The sequence below is a fragment of the Carassius carassius genome, chromosome 6 (genome assembly GCF_963082965.1).
Source record: "Carassius carassius chromosome 6, fCarCar2.1, whole genome shotgun sequence".
Taxonomy (NCBI): domain Eukaryota; kingdom Metazoa; phylum Chordata; class Actinopteri; order Cypriniformes; family Cyprinidae; genus Carassius; species Carassius carassius.
The window spans coordinates 5,045,001-5,064,179 of NC_081760.1; the positions used below are offsets into that span (position 1 = coordinate 5,045,001).

General features: G+C 35.4%; 1 protein-coding gene across 1 annotated transcript in view; it reads left to right on the forward strand.

Annotated features, from left to right (window-relative positions):
• The window catches only part of LOC132142263 (rho GTPase-activating protein 7-like), a 98,058-nt gene that overhangs the window by 27,597 nt on the left and 51,282 nt on the right, over nt 1–19,179 (forward strand). The window contains exon 5 of the mRNA XM_059552006.1: nt 7,865–7,898. Coding sequence (XP_059407989.1) covers nt 7,865–7,898 — 34 coding nt within the window. The remainder of the gene's footprint in view (nt 1–7,864; nt 7,899–19,179) is intronic.

The following is a 19,179-nucleotide window of genomic DNA, read 5'->3' on the forward strand; positions in this document are numbered from 1 at the left end:
CAACTGGTTAAATGTGTTTAACTGCATGGTGTTTATCCCAACTCTCTCACACACACACACACACACACACACACACACACACACAAAGAGTAAATGAATGCTTGAGTGCTCTGGCCTGTTGTTTTTTCTGTTGGACACCTGATACGACCTCTGATCCCTAATGCCCTGACAACCTGTGCCCAGGGACATTACAGGCCAAAAAATGTGACCCAGTCCTGCCCCATAACGACTGGGGACACACACTTGCACACACGATTGCATACTTGAACGCACACATAGAAAAACAAAACAAAAACTCTCACTCTCATGACTGAAATGTAACATATGACGTGCAATTGGGTGGTCCAGTGCTGCCAGGCAAGTGTGATGGATCCTGTAGAATTCTACACATTATAAACAATTCCTTCCACACCTAATTTTAAGATGGTGAAACGTTATCCTTTGGTTCAAGTTTGGTCTATGCAATGATGCTGGAGTATTGTGGATGGTTGTTGTGGTGTTGTCATATGGTTGCACTGAAAGTATTTTTGTGTGTATCTGTGCGATTGCTCAGACATTGCTCAGTGGTTTATTACTGCTATCTGTCTGCATTAGAAATGGCTCAAGTTTCTTCTTCAATTTCCTTAAAATCTTATAGATGAAGATCATTTGTTAGATCAATTATAAAGGTATAACAGTACCGTTGCTAGGTGGATGTTCACTGGCTGCCTTTAGAATTGGCTCAAAGGTGTTTTTTTTGTTGTTGTTGTTGTTGTTTTTTTAATGTAAATCACTAGGTGGATGCTGCATAAAGGTGGTTGTTAAGGAGATTACCCCCTTCTATGTAAAGAGCACTGAGTGCCCAGAAAAGCGCTTTATAAAAATGAATTATTCTTATTATTAAATCTATGGGGAATAATAATTTGTAAATAATTGGTTCGATCACTTAGAAAATAGCAATATTATACTTACTAGGTGGTACTAGCTGTAGCATAAGTGCAGTACATATTTGTATAACATAAATATAATTTTTTAATAAATATTATTTTGTCATTTGTAATATTACTGACATGCTGGTAAATATAACAATGTAATAACAATTATATATTTTTTTTTTATTGAATTCTTCAAAATTTTAGCCACTAGTATGGAAAATAATAATAGTGATTCTTGCCTGTTTGGCTTTTCTTTGTTATTTATTCATTTGATCTCACTGTACAAATTTTCTGTCGCCTCATTCCCTGCTTCCTCTCCATCTTTTATTCTTTTGTTCTGCGCTCATTTTAACCTTCTTCCCACTCGTATGAGGGTGGTGTGTTTGGGATAGCACATGATAACAGTGCTTTGACTCAAATATAGTTATTCTCTCTGAGTGTACCAGAAATCTGAAGTATTAATAGTATTTCACTGTTGGTGGCTTTGAGGTGTTTCTGTGAATTTGAGAAAACAACAGTCCTACACATAGAAGAATGTAGAATGTGATATGTGCTACAGTATGATAACATGGCTAACACTCTACTGCATCATGTTTCATTGTATTTCCAGGCTCTTAATTTCACATTATGGTTGTGAAACCTAAGTCAATGAGTTGTGGACTTTTTAAGTGCATGTTGAGGTATATTTTGTTGGTGTTGGCATGCACGTGTGTAAGAGTGTTCATGATAGATTTACTGTCGATGGCTTGCACTGTGCCAGCATGGAACTTTTTTGTCATGAACTGACATCTCTAAGGTCATTATTTAGCCGTAAATCTGAGAACCATCATTGTTGTTGGGGAGTTATATGGATATATATTTATTTATCTATTTATTTTTTACTGATTTTGTAGTCTATTGATGTTAAACTGTGTGTGTGATTCAGATAAACCATGTTCAGGTATGTGTGAGTAAGCCCCAATCGTATATTGGTGTCTGTGTGTCTGTGTGTGTGTTCTCTAGACAGATTGGTTGCAAGGCAACGCTTTATCCAGGCATCAGTGGCAGTACCCTCAACAAGGAGAGGAATGCAATGGGTGGATTTGTCTTCAGCTATGAGATAGAGAGATAATGATAGTGAGATAGATAGCAGAGATAGAGATAGTGCTGTCGGCTAGACATAACTTTTAAGGAGAGAAAAAGTCTTCAATCTAACCAGAGCATTACAGAAATTAAGGATATGGTGAAACTAAAAGAAAATAAGAGAATGTGATAACAAAGAGCAATAAAGGAATTGGGGTGAGAAATAGTACATGAAAAAAGGGGAAGATGGAAGTAGATAAAGAAGAAGAATATGCTCTGATGTTTTGAAAAGAAAGTCACATTCTTCATATAACAGGATGCATCGCTCTTTTGAGGCAGATGATGGAGGTGTTTCTGTCAGTATGATCTGTTCCAGGGACTTTGGGATTACACAAGGTCAAAGGTCATTGAACAGAGCGGGAGTTCTGTGGATGAAGGTCACCCGGAGACGGAGACCCCGACATTCCTTCAGAACCACAGAAATTCCTGTTTTGCCTGACTAAAAAAAAAGTCAACACACAAGGATAATGAACAATAACTTACAAAGGAACAGATATTAATAGCCATTGCTCTGTTTTAGGAAAGAGAGCCATTTAGAGGCTCCGTTAAATCAAAATTTTTAGTTTTATGACATTTTGTCCATGTCTTTTAGTTTTGAGGTCATCTATATGCTAGCAAACCAGTGTTATTTTAATACTATTTACACGGTAATATAATACTTTTGAATTAGCTTTCACACTGAAACCCCTAATAAGTTGACTGAACTAAATTGATTGAGTAAACTCGTTGCCTCAATTTAATTGAGTAATGGAGTCTCCCAAAACTTACATATTTAAGTTTATTTAACTTGACGCTTTTGTAGACTCTACCTAAATCACTCAGAGGTTTTAAATGTTGATACTTGATTCATTTGAAGTCACCATTGTGGTGGAAAGTGTTTGGTTTAGTTGGGATCTTGGTCCAGTTGCTGCTGGGTTGTAGGGATGGGCGATACCACACTTTTAGGATTCGATACGATACCGATACTTTTTCTTGCATTTTCATCGATACCGATACCGATACCGTTCATTTCTTATTGGCAATTTTTGTCAGTAAAAATATTATTACATTTAAGACAAATCACATGACAAATACGGACCATTTATACAAAATTTATTATGGTCAATACATAAAATAAAAATTAAAATAAATAACATAAATATGAATGAAATAAATTAAATATGAACAAAAACATACACATTTTCACTTTTCTTATTTCTCAAAAAAAAGAAAAAAAAGATCAATCTTTGTAGAAAAAGCTAAAAGGAAAAAAAAAAAAAAAACCCCGAATACATCATAACAATGTTATGTTTCGAGCCTCTTTGTAGAAGTAAACATGTAACACTTCACTGAATCAAAAACATGACGTCATAAAGATCATGATAAACTAGGATTTACTTATCCTATAAACCTGCATAACAAAGACAGTTGTTCCCTGAGAAAATGAACTTGGAAAAATGAACTAGAAAACTGTCTGACACCATCACGCTTTTAGTGCACTCAAGATATGTCGTCACACTTTACTGAAGTTTCAGATTGCTGTTCAGAAAAAGTATCATATTCACATTTTTTGCTTTAAGACGATTACGCCTCTGGCTGATTATTTCTCCGGCCTTAGACGGCTTTTTGTGCTTGCTCGTACAGTTTGGGAATTTCACCTGTCATCATGGATTTCCGACAAGGGATCTGGTATCGGGGATCCACCACCTTCATAAAATGCCGGAAACCTTGATCCTCTACCATTGAAATGGGTTGTAAGTCCTTCACAATCATTTTGGCCAGGCCCATTGTGATAGCACGTGCTCTTTGAGACTCGCCTGAAAATGATAAAGTTTTCACGTCACTTTCCAATTAACTGTCATATCTGAAGCTGCAGAAGTTTGTGATATATAATTAATGAAATATGAAATTATGGTTTCCAAATGTAAGAAATCATGTTACAGATTAAAACCAATATCCCAACATCATAGTTTTTAATATTTTCTTTTCAATGGAAAAAATAAAACTGTCATGCAAAGATGAAAAATCCCCCAAATTGTATCTCATATTTTCTTATCTTGTTTTAATACTCTGAGCCAGCAATTTTCAACTTCTGTAAATTCCCCTTTAAGGTGTGGAAATTATTTGAATTTCAGATAATTATTTAAACAAAATATTCAGTAAACATTACTAAAAACCAAGACCTAGGCTAATCAACAACTAGACAGTAACGTTACTGGATATACTTATCCCCTTCACCTGAAGTGTCTGTTAAAATTAGATTGTGATTGTAATATTTATAGACTTTATCACTCCACTGTCAAGTCTGTACCTGGATACACTTGGCTATTTTGCAGACTCTCGTGCAGGGTCTTCTGCCGGACTGCGGGTGGTGCAGGAGACTGGACTTTCACAGCAGCCTCTGCCTGTCTTTTTTCAAGCTCACTGTGGGTCTCGGGGTGCGTCGTCTTTAGATGTTTGAATAAATTGCTTGTGTTGCTGCTGTGGGAAACTTTTTTATCACACACTTGGCACCTTGCCGTGAGTTTATCGACTGGTGAAAAATAACACCACACCACGCTTCGTTTTTTGTCTGCCATATTATATGCTTCTTAGTTCAACTTCTTTCCCTCCGACTCCCGCTTTCGTGCTGGGCTGGTGGCCTTGGCTGGCTCAGCTGTGTGTGTGTGTGTGTGTGTGTCGTTGTCGGCTGTGACGCTCAACAATGACGCTCGCTCATTCGCTCGTCTCCTGTCACGTGACATGGACCAGCTCAATACGCCGCCACTGGTACAGCCAGGGGTGTCCCGGCACATAGTAATTTAAGGAAGTAATCTAAAACAGCTGAAAGTGATACATATTACAATTAGTGATACAATTATAATTTTTTAGTTTATATCGATATTTTTTTAAGGAAATCGATGCCAAATGAGTAGCGCGAGGATATCGATCTATCGATACTACAGGATCGATACGCCCATCCCTACTGGGTTGGTGTATTTTAAAACGCTGTTTTTGTGGTGAAAAAAGACAAATTTAAATGAGCTCAGGTGTTATCAGATGTTTTTTGTTGATGAGAAAGTCATCACATAATACGTATTTGAGATCATAAAATAAGTTTTGTTTGATATTTTTAACAGGCACCAAGAGCAAAATACTTATTTTGAAGATGGACAAAATGAATGCATTTGAAATATTTGGAGTAAAAGAATGAATTACTCACAGACTTCTAGATTTAGCATATGCATCACAACAACAGTGACAAACAAAAGAGCTCCATAGCACAAACTCATCCTTATTTTACAGCCTTTTTTGTTCTGATTGTCACCATTGATGTGATGCATATCCAAAATCTTGATGTCTGTTTGTGATGATGTGATCTGTTTTCAAAAAGTAAGTACATTATTTTATCTACTAGGTTTCTATCCATAAAAGTGAATCCACAGTTGCAGCAATACATTTTATTTTAACTTGTCACCATTACAAGCAAGATGTGCATGTCTGATCTCAACTCTCATTGCCACAATAACAGTGTTTTACAACACACAAGTTACAGCAGCAAGAGACAAGTTAACACCAATAAAGAGCTGATGACACCTGAGCTCATTTAAGTTTGTCTTTCTTTGCCACAAAAACAGTGTTTTAAAATACACTGTTACAGCAGTAAAAGACAAGCTTACACAAGAAATAACTGGACCAAGATCCCAACTAAACCAAACACTTTCCACCACATTGGTGACTTCAAATGTATAAAGTATCAACATTTAAACCTCTGTTAATTCTCAATAAGAGCTTCTCTAGATGTCTGACAGAAATAAAGTCACAGAAAACCTTGTAAGGAGGATCTGTGAACGTCTATATCGGACGTACAGAAGACATAAAAAACATTTTAAAAAAGACATCATAAAACATTCTGCCTCCTCAGTGGACATCTTTTCAACGTCTGCAAAGACATAAAAAGATGTCCTCTGGACGTAACTTTGCCCAATGGATTAGGTTGATGTTAAAATACGCAAACATAGTAATTTTTTGTTAAGTTTACTCAAAAAAGCGCTAGCGATAAGTTGCCTTATTTTTTTAAGTTGACACAACTTTTTTTTTTACAGTGCAGTATAGGGTTTACTGTATTTTCATAAATATTGTGACATTTTGTCAAAAGGTCAAAGTTTAAATATGCTGTTATTTGTTTTACTTCAGTGTGCAAAAAGTGTGCGGTCAAAAATAAGAACATAATTTTCTGTTAAATTTACATGTTGAGTTAACTTAAATATATAAGTACACTTGAAATGAATACCAAGTTAAGTGAACATAATCGTTTAAGTACATTAAATAAGCACCAAGTTTGGTGAACTGAGTGATTTAAGTACAATCTACAAAACCGTCAAGTTAAATAAACTTAAATATGTAAGTTTTGGGAAACTCCATTACTCAATTAAATTGAGGCAACGAGTTTACTCAATCAATTTAGTTCAGTCAACTTATTAGGGTTTCCAGTGTATTGGTTTAACAAGTTAAGCAGTAACGTTAGCTGCCATGTTCTTTCTCTCAAAGGAAAACGATTGGGCCACTTCATCAAATACTATAAGTTGTCGTTTCAATAATCATACCATATCAAAATCACGTACCACAAGGATAACATATTTCACTAGTAGAAATCATGCAAAACAACTTTATATCTACATAACTTTACTCACCTAACATAATACACAAAAAAAAAAATGTCATCTTGAAATGTAGTTCAGCAAACCAAAAAGACCAAAAGGACGAATTTTGTAATCCACCAATCAGTGCTTTTGTTCTCTTGTTGCTAGGCAGAATTCCTCCCATGGCCAATCACATTAAAGGAAGAACAGAGTGACGTTGAGTTTTTCCAAAGGATTACTCATGATTTTGAGCTCACAACACTTGAAATCTTAAGTTTATGCATTTTGAAGGTAAATTAGTTAAATTAACTCATATTTTTAAGTGGCAGGGCCAAAACGCAAAATTTTAAGTAATGTTTAGTCAACATTACTTGATTTTTTAAGTCAAGACAACATTAGGGTTTACAGTGAAGATAAAATAGACTATCTGGCATTTTACAGGATATGTAAGCATGTACGTATCTGCATGTGTTTATGTGAGTGTGTATGTCCTGGTATTGCTTACATTACGGGGACCAAATATCCCCACAACTGTAGTCAACTTTGTCTTTGGGGAGACATTTTTTGGTCTCAGTGAGGAAAACAGCTTATAAATCATACAGAATGAAGTTTTTTTTAAATCTAAAAATGCAGGACGTTTAGTGTGAGGTGTATATTTAGGAGTATGGAATTAGAGTAAGGGGATAGAAAATACAGTTTGTAAATTATAAAAATCATAATCATTATGGAATGTACCCTCAATGATAGGAATATGTGTGTGTGTGTGTGTGTGTGTGTGTGTGTGTGTGTGTGTGTGTGTGTGTGTGTGTGTGTGTGTGTGTGTGTGTGTGTGTGTGTGTGTGCGTGTGTGCGTGTGTGTGTGTGTGTGTGTGTGGTGGAGTATCTTGTTCGTATGTGCGTGCGTGTGTGTGTGTGTGGTGGAGTATCTTGTTCGTAAAGAGGAGGGTGTTTTCAAGGTTGCAGAGGCTACACAAATGGCCTTATTTCTTGGCCAGCTGCACTTGGTGGGCATGAACACACACACACACACACAATGTTTATATGCTAGTTTATATGGCTTGGTTTGAAATGTAAATTATGTTTATAGAGTTATATTGTGAAACTGAACTATTTTATTGGTCTTCCATGAATCATGATGAGAGGCAAAATAATAAATAATAAAATGTATTTTATTTTTCTTATTGTATTAATTTAAAATATTAAGCTTTCTTTATTTTCTTCTTTCAGATCTCTGCTGTGCTTTCTGAGAAAGACAGAGCCGGTAAGTTCACAAGGCCCATATTTTTTTTTTTATTATTATTTTATTTATTTATTTATTTTTTTCATAAACTACATTATTTTAAGTGATGGAAGATTGATACAATATGGAAAAAGAGAAAATAAGTAATAAATAATATGTTGTGAATGTGATATGATAATATTATATATGGCTGTTTCCACTATTAATTAATACTTGGTGACCAGAAAATTAAGAACGTTTATGATATTTTGTAAAAACCTAGTCACGTCATACATATGACCTTGTTTTCCTAGTATGTCAACTGGTGGCACTGGATCTGTCTTAAATTCAGTCAGATGATGAGCTGGCTGATATCAGAACTGAGAGCTGGAAATTGAAGATTATTACTAGAGTGATATATCTAGAACAAACCTCTTTATTCCCTTATGGATACATGAGCATTTGCTGGTTGAAAGAGATGCTTTGTCAGGGCACAGCAAAGCATTTACCCTGATGTTGGTCTCACCCTCAGGCTAAAGACAAACATTGCACGCAAGCTATTAACAAATAACTGATAGTCATTCACTGCTACACATGTGATGTTTTCATCTTTGCTGACTACAATATATCTACTATCTTATTTGTGCTGTTGGCCTTCTTGTCATTTGTTTTTTAATTTGTTAACTGAAAGTCATCTCTCATTTAAATCAATGCTGCTACGATCTTCACCCCAACATTCCTTAGTCTAATGTTAAAACTTCCGATTACCATGCACAATATCAATCAGTAAACTGTTCATAGCATTGATAATAAGAAGAAATTTTTCTTGAGTTGCAAAACAGCACATTAAAATTATTTCTGAAGGATCCTGTGACACTGAAGACTGAAGTAATGACTGCTGAAAGTTCAGTTTTGCCATCACATGCAGGAATAACATTTTTAAATATATTAAAATAGAAAAACTGTTATTTTAAATTAAGATATTTTAAACATTTAAATAAATTAATAAATAAATACAAAATCATATAAACCCTAAAATTTTGAATGGTATAGTGTAAACCATTTTAATATTTGTTAAAAATGATTAATATCAGTGTTTACACAGACTATAACTGATTATTTTTTATCATGACCAACTGTTTTGCTTCCCCCTTCCCCACCACGTGCTTTACCAAGAAGACCAAAAATAAAATAAAATAAATAAATAGTTATGAAATTATATATTAAAATATTATTAAACGTTGTTTAGGATGCATGCTACAAGTTGCGTAAATCAATCAATCAAATAAAGAAACTGAATTAATTAATTTCCAGTATAGAATGCTATTAAACAATACATAAAGATGTGATCAATATGACACTGTTACACTGTGAAAATGACTTTCAGAATTTATACGCACTATATGACACAGTAAGTAGAAAAATTGGGTTAAAGTATAATTGTGAAAAGGGAACTTTTTATTATTTTTTGGGGCACAAAATTCTTAAATATCATTAAAAAACATGTTCTCTTATAGACATGACTAGGAAACTTCTGGTCACATCCTTTTGGATTGAAGTTGAGAAGACACCAGACAAACCATAGGAGATTATTTTGATTTGGCCCCTCTGTCTCCCTGGAATCAATACCAGAAAGCAACAGGAGCTAGGAGACACTGTCTCCATCATCTGCTTACTTGCCTATTCTTAGCAAGTGGTGTGTATGCACTATGCAGTGGAGACAAAGAAATGAGAAGATGTCGCATCATGCATTTTCCCAGATTTTCTTTGTCGATCAGATTTTGGTCTTAATGATTTCTGAGTCGCTTGCTCAAAATTCGGAGATGTTCAGGATTTGTGTGTAGGCTATTTGTGTTATTTAATGACCCCCTGCGGCTCTGTGGCTTGGTATTCTGGTGTGTGATAGATGATAGAACGCAGGCCTGATTTCAGCACAATGGTCCCCTGTTTCAAACCACATCAAAGCTACTCTTTATCATGCCAAGAATGTGGGATGCACAGCCTGGTTACATCATGCAGACGTTGCCCCAAGATGGAGAGCATTCATAGTTAATTTCCGGGTTTTTATGGTGATAGACTTTTGGGACCCAACACAGGAGCAAACAGTATTTATGCTGTGCAAGGAAAGTGATGCCCATCTGGGCGACTTTCCTTACTGTACTCTCCCCTTCCAGACTGGGCAAAAACACAGTAGGGTTTTGGCAGGAGTGAAGAGGAGCAAAACACCAGCAGCAGTGATTTTGAGTGTATTTGCATATGTTTGTGTGTGTTTGTGTGTGTGTGTGTGTGTGTGTGTGTGTGTGTGTGTGTGTGTGTGTATGAGTGAGAGAGTTTGTTATCTAACACAAGTTCCAAGGACATGAAAGCCTGACATTGTTATTTTGCATTGAGGGCCATTTTAAGGGGTATGGGGCACCAGAATTGAGCATTTTGCTGCATTAAGTACTCAAGTTTCTTGCTGAGGTCTTCTCTTTCCAAATGGTGACAGGAGGATTTGGGTTTTTAACCTTGAAATGGCATCTTAGGGTCCTCAGATTTGTTCACATAAAGATGTAGCAATGTAGAAGAACTTCATGTGAAGGGTATTTTAGTATGTTTAATGTAATGTAAATTCCAATTCTTATCTATGACAGCTAAAAAGGGGGGGATACGGTTATATTTATTGATTGATTCATAGATTGAAAGAAATCACTTACATTTAGCATTGTTGTATATGTGATCAAAACTACAGTAAAGGCTGTAAAACTGTAATATATATTTTTACAATTTAAAATAAAAGCAAAGCTAAATTTTCATCACCCAGAAATCATTCTAAGAAACTGATTTTGTGTTCAAGAAACAATTGTTAGTCTTATCAATATGGACAACGGTTGTGCTACTTAATAGTTTCATAGAAAACATTTTCAGGATTCTTTGATGAATATAAAGGTCAGAAGAACAAGAAGGACAAATCCTTTGTAACAATGTAAAAGACTCTTCCGTCGCTTTTTATGTATTTAAACGTCCTGTTTTTCTTTTCTTTTTTTTAAATCTTTACATTGATGGTTATTCATGGATTTTTAAATTATTGTTTGCAATTTCATTCTGACGGCCCTCATTCACTGCAGAGGATCGATTGGTGAGCAAGTGATGTAATGCAAAATTTGAACAGTAATATAAAGGTGAAAATGATTCTGCATCAATAGTGTGCTCTTTCATTCTCACTAAGATCTGCCATTATTAAGTGAAACTTCAAAACTGATCTCAAATCTGTCTCTATCAAGCGTAACAATAGCCTCTCATTCTTTCTTATCTCCACTAAGTTCGGTACCTATAATCATGTCCGCAGAACCAGGGGCGTAGCCATCTTTTCAGAAGTGAGGGGAACAGAAATCACACACACACATATATATGTCTGTGTGTCTGTAATTTCATTACAATATAACATTTCTATAATCTATATAACCTAATAGTCAACAGTTTTTTAACAGTAAGATTTTTAATATTTTGAAAGAAGTGTCTTCTGCTCACCAAGTCTGCCTTTATTTGATCCAAAGTACAGCAAAAGCAGTAATATTGTGAAATATTTATACTATTTAAAATAACTGTTGTTTGTTAAATAAATTATACAAATTAATACTTTTATTTAGCAAGCATTCTTTAAATTGATCAAAAGTGATGATAAAGACATCATTTTACAAGAGATTTCTATTTCAGATAAATGCTGCTCTTCTGAACTGTCTATTCATCAAAGAAACCTGAAAAAATTCTACTCAGCTGTTTTCAACATAATCTTAATCAGAGTTTGTTTATTGTTTTTTTTGCAGCAAATCAGTATATCAGAATAATTTCTTAAGAACCGTGTGACTGGAGTAATGATGCAAAAAAAAATCTCAATAAATTACATTTTGAAATATATTCAAATAGAAAACAGCTATTTTAAATAGGCTAGTAAATATATTTCAAAATTTCACTGATTTGCAGTACTTGGATCAAATAAATGCAGGCTTGGAGAACAGAAGAGAATTAAAAAACATTAACAAGCTTACTGTTCAAAAACTTTTGACTGGTAGTGAATACTAAAGGCAACAAATTTTTCTCTAATTTCTAGCTTTTCTTTCCTTTTTTTCTTTTTTTTTTTGGCTTAGAAATCTATAACTGCTGAACAATAACAAATAATAATGATTTGTTTATATACTACAAACACTGTTTATCACATAATAAGGCAGAATAGTTTCTCTAATGAAATAAATGCTATGTCAGTTAGCACTGCATTGTTCTTACACTTTATTTATCACCTGCTGGAGATTTTTTTGGACTTGAAAAAACAACTGTCTTCATACAGCGATACCTGGACGCTGTTGCCCATATTAGGAATTTCCTGTTATGACTTTCTGCGCAAGAGTGCCCTCAGGCTTCGAGTATGAATGAAACACACACTGCAGGAGAGTTTAGAGCTCCGTGATGTTCATTTCGCCTGCTAGGTCCGGAAAAAAACATCAGGTCATGCGCAGGCTATCCTGCACTGTAAAACCCGACAAGTTAACTTAACTCAAACCGTTTGAGTAAACAGATTGCCTTGATTTAAACCCTGTAAGTTTTAAAACTTTGCATTCAAGTAATTAAGTGATTAACTAAGTGCTGATTGAGAATTAGTGATGAACAGCTGCTGTTAACCAACAGAATCACTGAAGAAACGAGAAACACAAGAACTACTACAACTGAAATCAACTGAAATACATTAAATCTCTCAAGATCTGATTAAACAACCCCACAAACAGCATCACCAGCTACACTTATTAATAACCAGACTGACTTTATTACTGTCAGAAGTCTACAGAAGATCTTATTGAGAATGAACTAAGGTTTAGATGTTGATTTATTGTTTCTTATAATAAAGTAACCATGTTAGAGATCAGTGTTTGTATTAGTTGGGCTCTTTACCCTTGATTTCTGTCTTTGTGTTTTCTCTGGCTGTTATAACCATGTGTTTCTAAAACACATTTGTTGTAAACCAAAAGCCCAGAAGAAATGCCATCCGGTGTTAACCTGTACCTAAGTGTAGGTTGTTATACCCCATGATAATCATCAATTATTGAACTGTATGGCGTCTAATGTCTGATGAAATAGGCATTGTGTAATTTGATTGATTATAGTAAAAGTGATTCTAAGAGCAAGTGGTTCTGTGATAATCCGTTAATATGAATGACTTTTCAAATAGTGTGATAGGCATTGTGTAATTTGATTGATTATAGTAAAAGTGATTCTAAGAGCAAGTGGTTCTGTGATAATCCGTTAATATGGATGACTTTTCAAATAGTGTGGTCTTCTACGGTGTCAAACAGTCACACAAACACATCAACAATCAGAATATGAACCTCAACAATGGTGACCATAAAAAAAAAAAAAATGTTGCAGAGCATGCTGGGAGCCATGGATGAGTTCTGTACTTCAATAGTACCCAGCATGCATTGCAGCATGTTTTTTTCGTCACCATTGTAGAGGTTCATATTCTGATTATTAATGTCTGTGTTTGACCAACTACTGGCATAGAAGAAAATTGTATGTGTAGAAAATGTTTAAAAAGTCATTACATAACCACTGGCTCTTCGTGTCATTTTTACTTGGTCCACTTCTACTAATTACACAACGCCTACTTCATCAGAGATTAGACTCTGTATGGATCAATAATTGTGAATAAAAATGAATAATTATCATCACCTATATAAAGTATAACAACCTACACCTAGGTACAGGTTAACACCTGATGGCATTTCTTCTGGGCTTTTGAATTACAACAAATGTGTTTTAGCACACACGGTTATAACAGCCAGAGAAAAGACTAAGACAGAAGTCAAGGGTCAAGAGCCCAACTAAAGCAAACACTGATCTCTAACATTGTTACTTCAAATGAAACAATAAATCAACATCTAAACCTTAGTTCATTCTCAATAAGATCTTCTGTAGACGTCTGACAGAAATAAAGTCAGTCTGGTTATTAATAAGTGGAGCTGGTGATGCTGTTTGTGGGTTGTTTAATCAGATCTTGAGAGATTTCATGTATTTTATTTCAGTTGATTTCATCTTCTTCATCTAATCTGTGTCTGAAGTCAGTTGTAGTAGTTCTTGTGTTTCTCTTTTCTTCAGTAATTCTGTTTGTTAACAGCAGCTGTTCATCACTAATTCACAATTATCACTCAGTTAATCACTTAATTACTTAATTGCAATGTATATCTTCTTTCAGTGAACTCAACTGAATTAAGTTCAGAGTACTCATAACTGTTAGTTTTTTTCAACTTAAACGGTTTAAGGCAATCGGTTGCCTCAAATGGTTTGAGTTAACATAACTTAAGGATATCTGTTTACTCAAACCGTTTGAGTTAAGTTTACTTGTCGGGTGTTACAGTCAAGGCAATCGGTTTACTCAAACGGTTTGAGTTAAGTTAACTGGTCGGGTTTTACAGTGTGTCTTTTTTAGTTTAAATCTTTATTTATTCACACTAGCTCTTGAAAACCTCTATATGAACACACATGCCCGAAAAAGTGCGGGGGACGAATTTCCATGATACTAAAAGTGGGGGGGGACACGTCCCCCGCGTAATCTACGCCCCTGCGCAGAACGCCTCCCTCTCTGCCTTTTGCCTGTAATTCTTTGATGTGCGTTCATCCTAGAGCATTCCTGCCCCTATCGCACTCATTTCCCCTGTCCCGGCTCAGGCTCTATGTGCAGATCAATGGGTCTATCTATTGCTCACTTCTGATCTCTCTCCCTCACCTGCATCTAGGGTCGAGCCCCAGTTGTGTTGAGCCAGGTCAGTCCAGGTAGAGTCTTGAAAGAACAGGCTCTGGGAAGAGAGTAGAGGGGAAGCAGAAAACATCAACAGCACTCCTGTCATTCATCCTGTTGGAATAGTACCACATGACCTTTTATTTAAATTGCTCAGTTGAAGAGAGGACGCAGAATACACGAAGGAAACTTTCTTCAGAGTTTCAATTAACATTATGTTCTGTAAGCATTCCTGTTTAATCAATAGCTCACTTACAAGTCCTATGATCTTGGGATTTTTCCATTGCCTGATGGGACCCTGGGGAATTCCACTTTAGTCATCAAATGCTCAATAGATCCAATACCTGTGTTCCCGTCAGTTTGAGTGATTAAGATAAATTTTTATGGTATGGCATTTTTAGAGGCTATAAGTATTCCTGAAAAGAGAAAGTTGTTGAGTCACTTTGTGGGAAAGGTGGTTCCCTTGTTTTGCTGCTTGGAAAAATCTCTTGGAAATGTTTTTCCTCCTTTGTACAGATACCTTGCTACCTGCATTTCAGTTTTGTTATCTCTAGCTTGCAACTTCTTTATCTCTCTACTGATTTACTTATTGTCAGGTTTACTGCTAGAGATATTTTGTCATTGTTTACTCACCCTCAGATTGTTCAAAACCAGTCTGTGCATCACAAAATGAGACTCTATATATATATATATATATATATATATATATATATATACAAACAAACACGAGATGATCTTTTCATAGTCCAACCTGTGATTTACTAAATCACCTCAAAAAACCCTATACTGAGTCCTTATCTAGCCAGTGGTCCACACAGATTACATTTCCATGCCAATTTTCTGAGACGGTTATGCCCAGATGGGTTAGGTTTCACATGAAATGAACCAGCTGACACAAATCAACCCTCTTCTCTGCACATATCCTGTCCTGATCTCATGTTTGTCTGCTTCATGTCCACAGGGTATAGTAGCATAACATTAAAGTGAGTCTGTATTTCAGGTTAACATGTCCTTACGCTTGTCTGTCATGCTTATTTGATTCTGAGAACTTAATGCGTTCCTCAATCCTAGCCTTTTATTTCCCACACAGTATCTTTGGCTTTGACTTATTGGTAAAAAGACTTAGGTTTTGAACAAGGGTACATTCTTGGCCACTTCATCTCTCTAAATCTGTCCCAAACTTCTCTCTACTGCTAACATCCCCTACTTGTATTTTCCCTGTCCACTTCCTGTTGCATCCACTGTCTCCCAGACTTGTCCATTTTACTGTTTTGTTCTGTTCTTGGAGAACCAGACTGAACTGCTGAAATTTAGAGAATGGGCTTTTACAATTACTTTATATTACTTTGTTTTCTTTTTGAAAGGCATCTGTTTGAAAACTGTTGTTCTGCTGGGGGTGTTTCTTCAACTATATGGATTTTGGCCTGTGGACCTTTAGAATAAAATCTAGAGAAGTTAACTTTTATATTTACTAAAAATGTCAAACGGTGGGTTAAAGACCATCACAGGAAGATTTCCAAACCAGTGCCACTGAGAGAAATTTCATTTTGGAATGTATATTTATATACGCAGCTTGATAAACTAAACTATAATCTAATCTAAACTTTTTCATATAATCACAAGGATGCTGACTAAATACAAAAACTTTTTTTTTAGTTCGTAATTATATTTATTATGTGTTTTCCTATTTTATAACTGAATGTATTGGTCTGGGACAATAGCAAAAGTGCTCAAATTAAAGAAACGTACAGTATGAATATTTCTGTTTCCTGTGGATATTTCTTGGTAGCACTGACTAATTGATATTGGTCTGAGACTTTAGGTTTTTTAGCTGATGTCACTTGTAATCCCCATCCAGATTGCAGATGTCCAGGGTCGTTCCCAGACTGTGATAAGATATAGGCCTGCAGCACAGGAAACAGTCAGTTGGTGGAATGATGAACAGCATATTTTTTTTTTTTTTTTTTTTTAAGAACAGGAAATCTTTTTTTTTAATTTCTGTAAAGTGAACTTTCAGCCCCATATGTGGGCTCTTGAGGAAACTGTGACCTGTCCCATGATTTGACAGCACAAGTCCTAACAGAGGTCTTATGATGTGACCACAGTTTTTTTTTCAAAGAAGTGTCAGCTGTTTGCCAGTCGGTGTGTTTGGGTGGGGGTTTTAATATTCTATTAATTCCGTAGACGTAGAACTCATTCCCCATTGTTTCGTGTTTGCAGGTCACTGTGTGAACCCAGGTTAAGAGTATCGGGATCAGTCTGACTATCTTGGCTGCTACACAATATCACGGTGATCTACCAGCTTTCTTTGTCTTATTATGTATCTGTCTCTCTCAATCTTAATAGCATCACCCTTATATGTTTTCTGTAACAGAGTCTAAGGTGAGACAGGGAGTGAAAGAAAGAGAGACACATTGATTATCCTAGCCAGAGTGAGACATTTGTTTTTCTCAGTCGACAACAAAGTCTCCTCATTCACTAACAATGTGATGAACTTTTTATGTTATTGATACAATCACTTCTGGAATGGAATGTTCAGGAGAGATGATTGAAAGAGTTTGGATGTGTCCCACAAACGTGTGTGTGCTTATTTGTGTAACTGAGTGAGTACAAAACTGAAACTAAGGTAAAGTGCTTCCAGACTTCTAACATTACACATGAGGGGGGGGGGGGGGGGCTAGTTGGGAAGCATCGTGGTATTTCCAAGAAGATTGTGTTTTAATATTGAAAATTATATGCTGAGGGTGAGGTTCGAACACCTGTGTCTACATGTTCTCTTATTTGAAAAAAATATGAACAAATTCAGAAAATTCTCTTCAAGACTTAAGGCCCGTTCACACCAAGAACGATAACTATAAGGATAACTATAAAGATAACGATATTAGAGTCCACACCAGCGAACGATATTGTCTGTGTATTCTAAGCGGACGCACGTCTGCTGCTTTAAATTCTCGAGCTCATTACAGCAGGATTGATTCTGATTGTTTGGCAATGTTTTTATCGTTCATTAAAGAAAAAAAAATCGTTCTGAAACTGATTCCAACGATACCGTTTCTCTGTGCCTTTATTGTTATAGTTGTGGTGTGGACTCCGCTATTCTTTAATATTGAGAACGATTGTTAGAACTATATCTTTATCGTTATCTTTATAGTTATCGTGCTCTGTGTGAACGGGCCTTTATGCTGATAACCAAAACAAAGTAAACAAATAACTTTTACAATTTTAAGATCTCGCAATTGGGTTCCAAATAGAACTTCTGAAATGTCTGTTAATGGCAGATGAATAAAATGAGTAATTTAATAAACCCAAAAGTGAAAATTTGCTGAACAGCTTTTTGATTCATAAGACATTAATTCATGGACTGGATTCATGATGATTATTCATGGATTGTTAGATTATTGTTTGGAATCTCATTCTGATGGCCCTCATTCACTGCAGAGGATCGATTGGTGAGCAAGTGATGAAATGCTAAATTTGAACGGTAATATAAAGGTGAAAATTATTCTGCATCAATAGTGTGCTCTTTCATTCTCACTAAGATCAACCATTATTAAGTGAAACTTCAAAACTGATCTCAGGTCTGTCTCTGTCAAGTGCAACATTATGGGGATTTGTGCAGGCTTTAGTGATTGACTCTGTGAGCGGAAAAGAGAGGAAGAAATGAAGCGTATCTCCTCTAGCGTTACCTCGGCAGTCATAAAGTAAATTAACAGCTGTGTGTGTGTGTGAGTGTGTGTTTTCTGTGCTATTCTTAAAGCATCCATTGTAGCGCATCTCTTAGCTGGCCAATTACCGCCCATTGCTTGCTTCAGTGGTGCATTACTGGGAATGCAAAAGCACTAATCCCAAATTTACATCCCCTTGGCAAAGGATTCTAAACACACAGTTGCTACTATTATCTTCAATTATCAGCTCTCTTTGAATGCTCATAAACCTAGTCGTTTCACATCCCAACACACACAGAGAGAGCACAGGCCCACACCTCTTTTAGAAAATTTGACATCTTTCCTTCTTTAGAACTATTTATCAAATATACTTAACCTCCATGCAATTATATTGGCTAGTGCTAAAATTAAGCAGCATTATTTAAAAGACTGGTTCAAACAGTCCATTTAACTGATAAATGTGCAATTTTGAAAAAAAGTGCATGTTGAATGTATATTAAATTATATATATATATATATATATATATATATATATATATATAATAGTATTGTGTTTACAATCACAAGAGTATTTTCCCTGTCCAAAGGTCAAGTGTATCTATTAACAGTTCAGCAATGCAAAACGCGCATTACTTGTTACATAACTAAGATCTTCAGTTTGGAGCCTGGTAGTGCACTAAAGCTTAAAGAATTTTTTTGTGGATTTACTAAAAATGAGTCAAACTGTATTCAGAAGTTAGCATTTTACTGTAATTACTTTGCAATTATAAATAGTATTAGATTAAAAAATAATAGTCCATGTTGTCTCCTCATTTTGATACCTGGGAAAACATGAGTGTGGTTGTGCAGTCTATGGACTAATTTTGGGAAAATGTTGGTTGTGTGTGTTTAA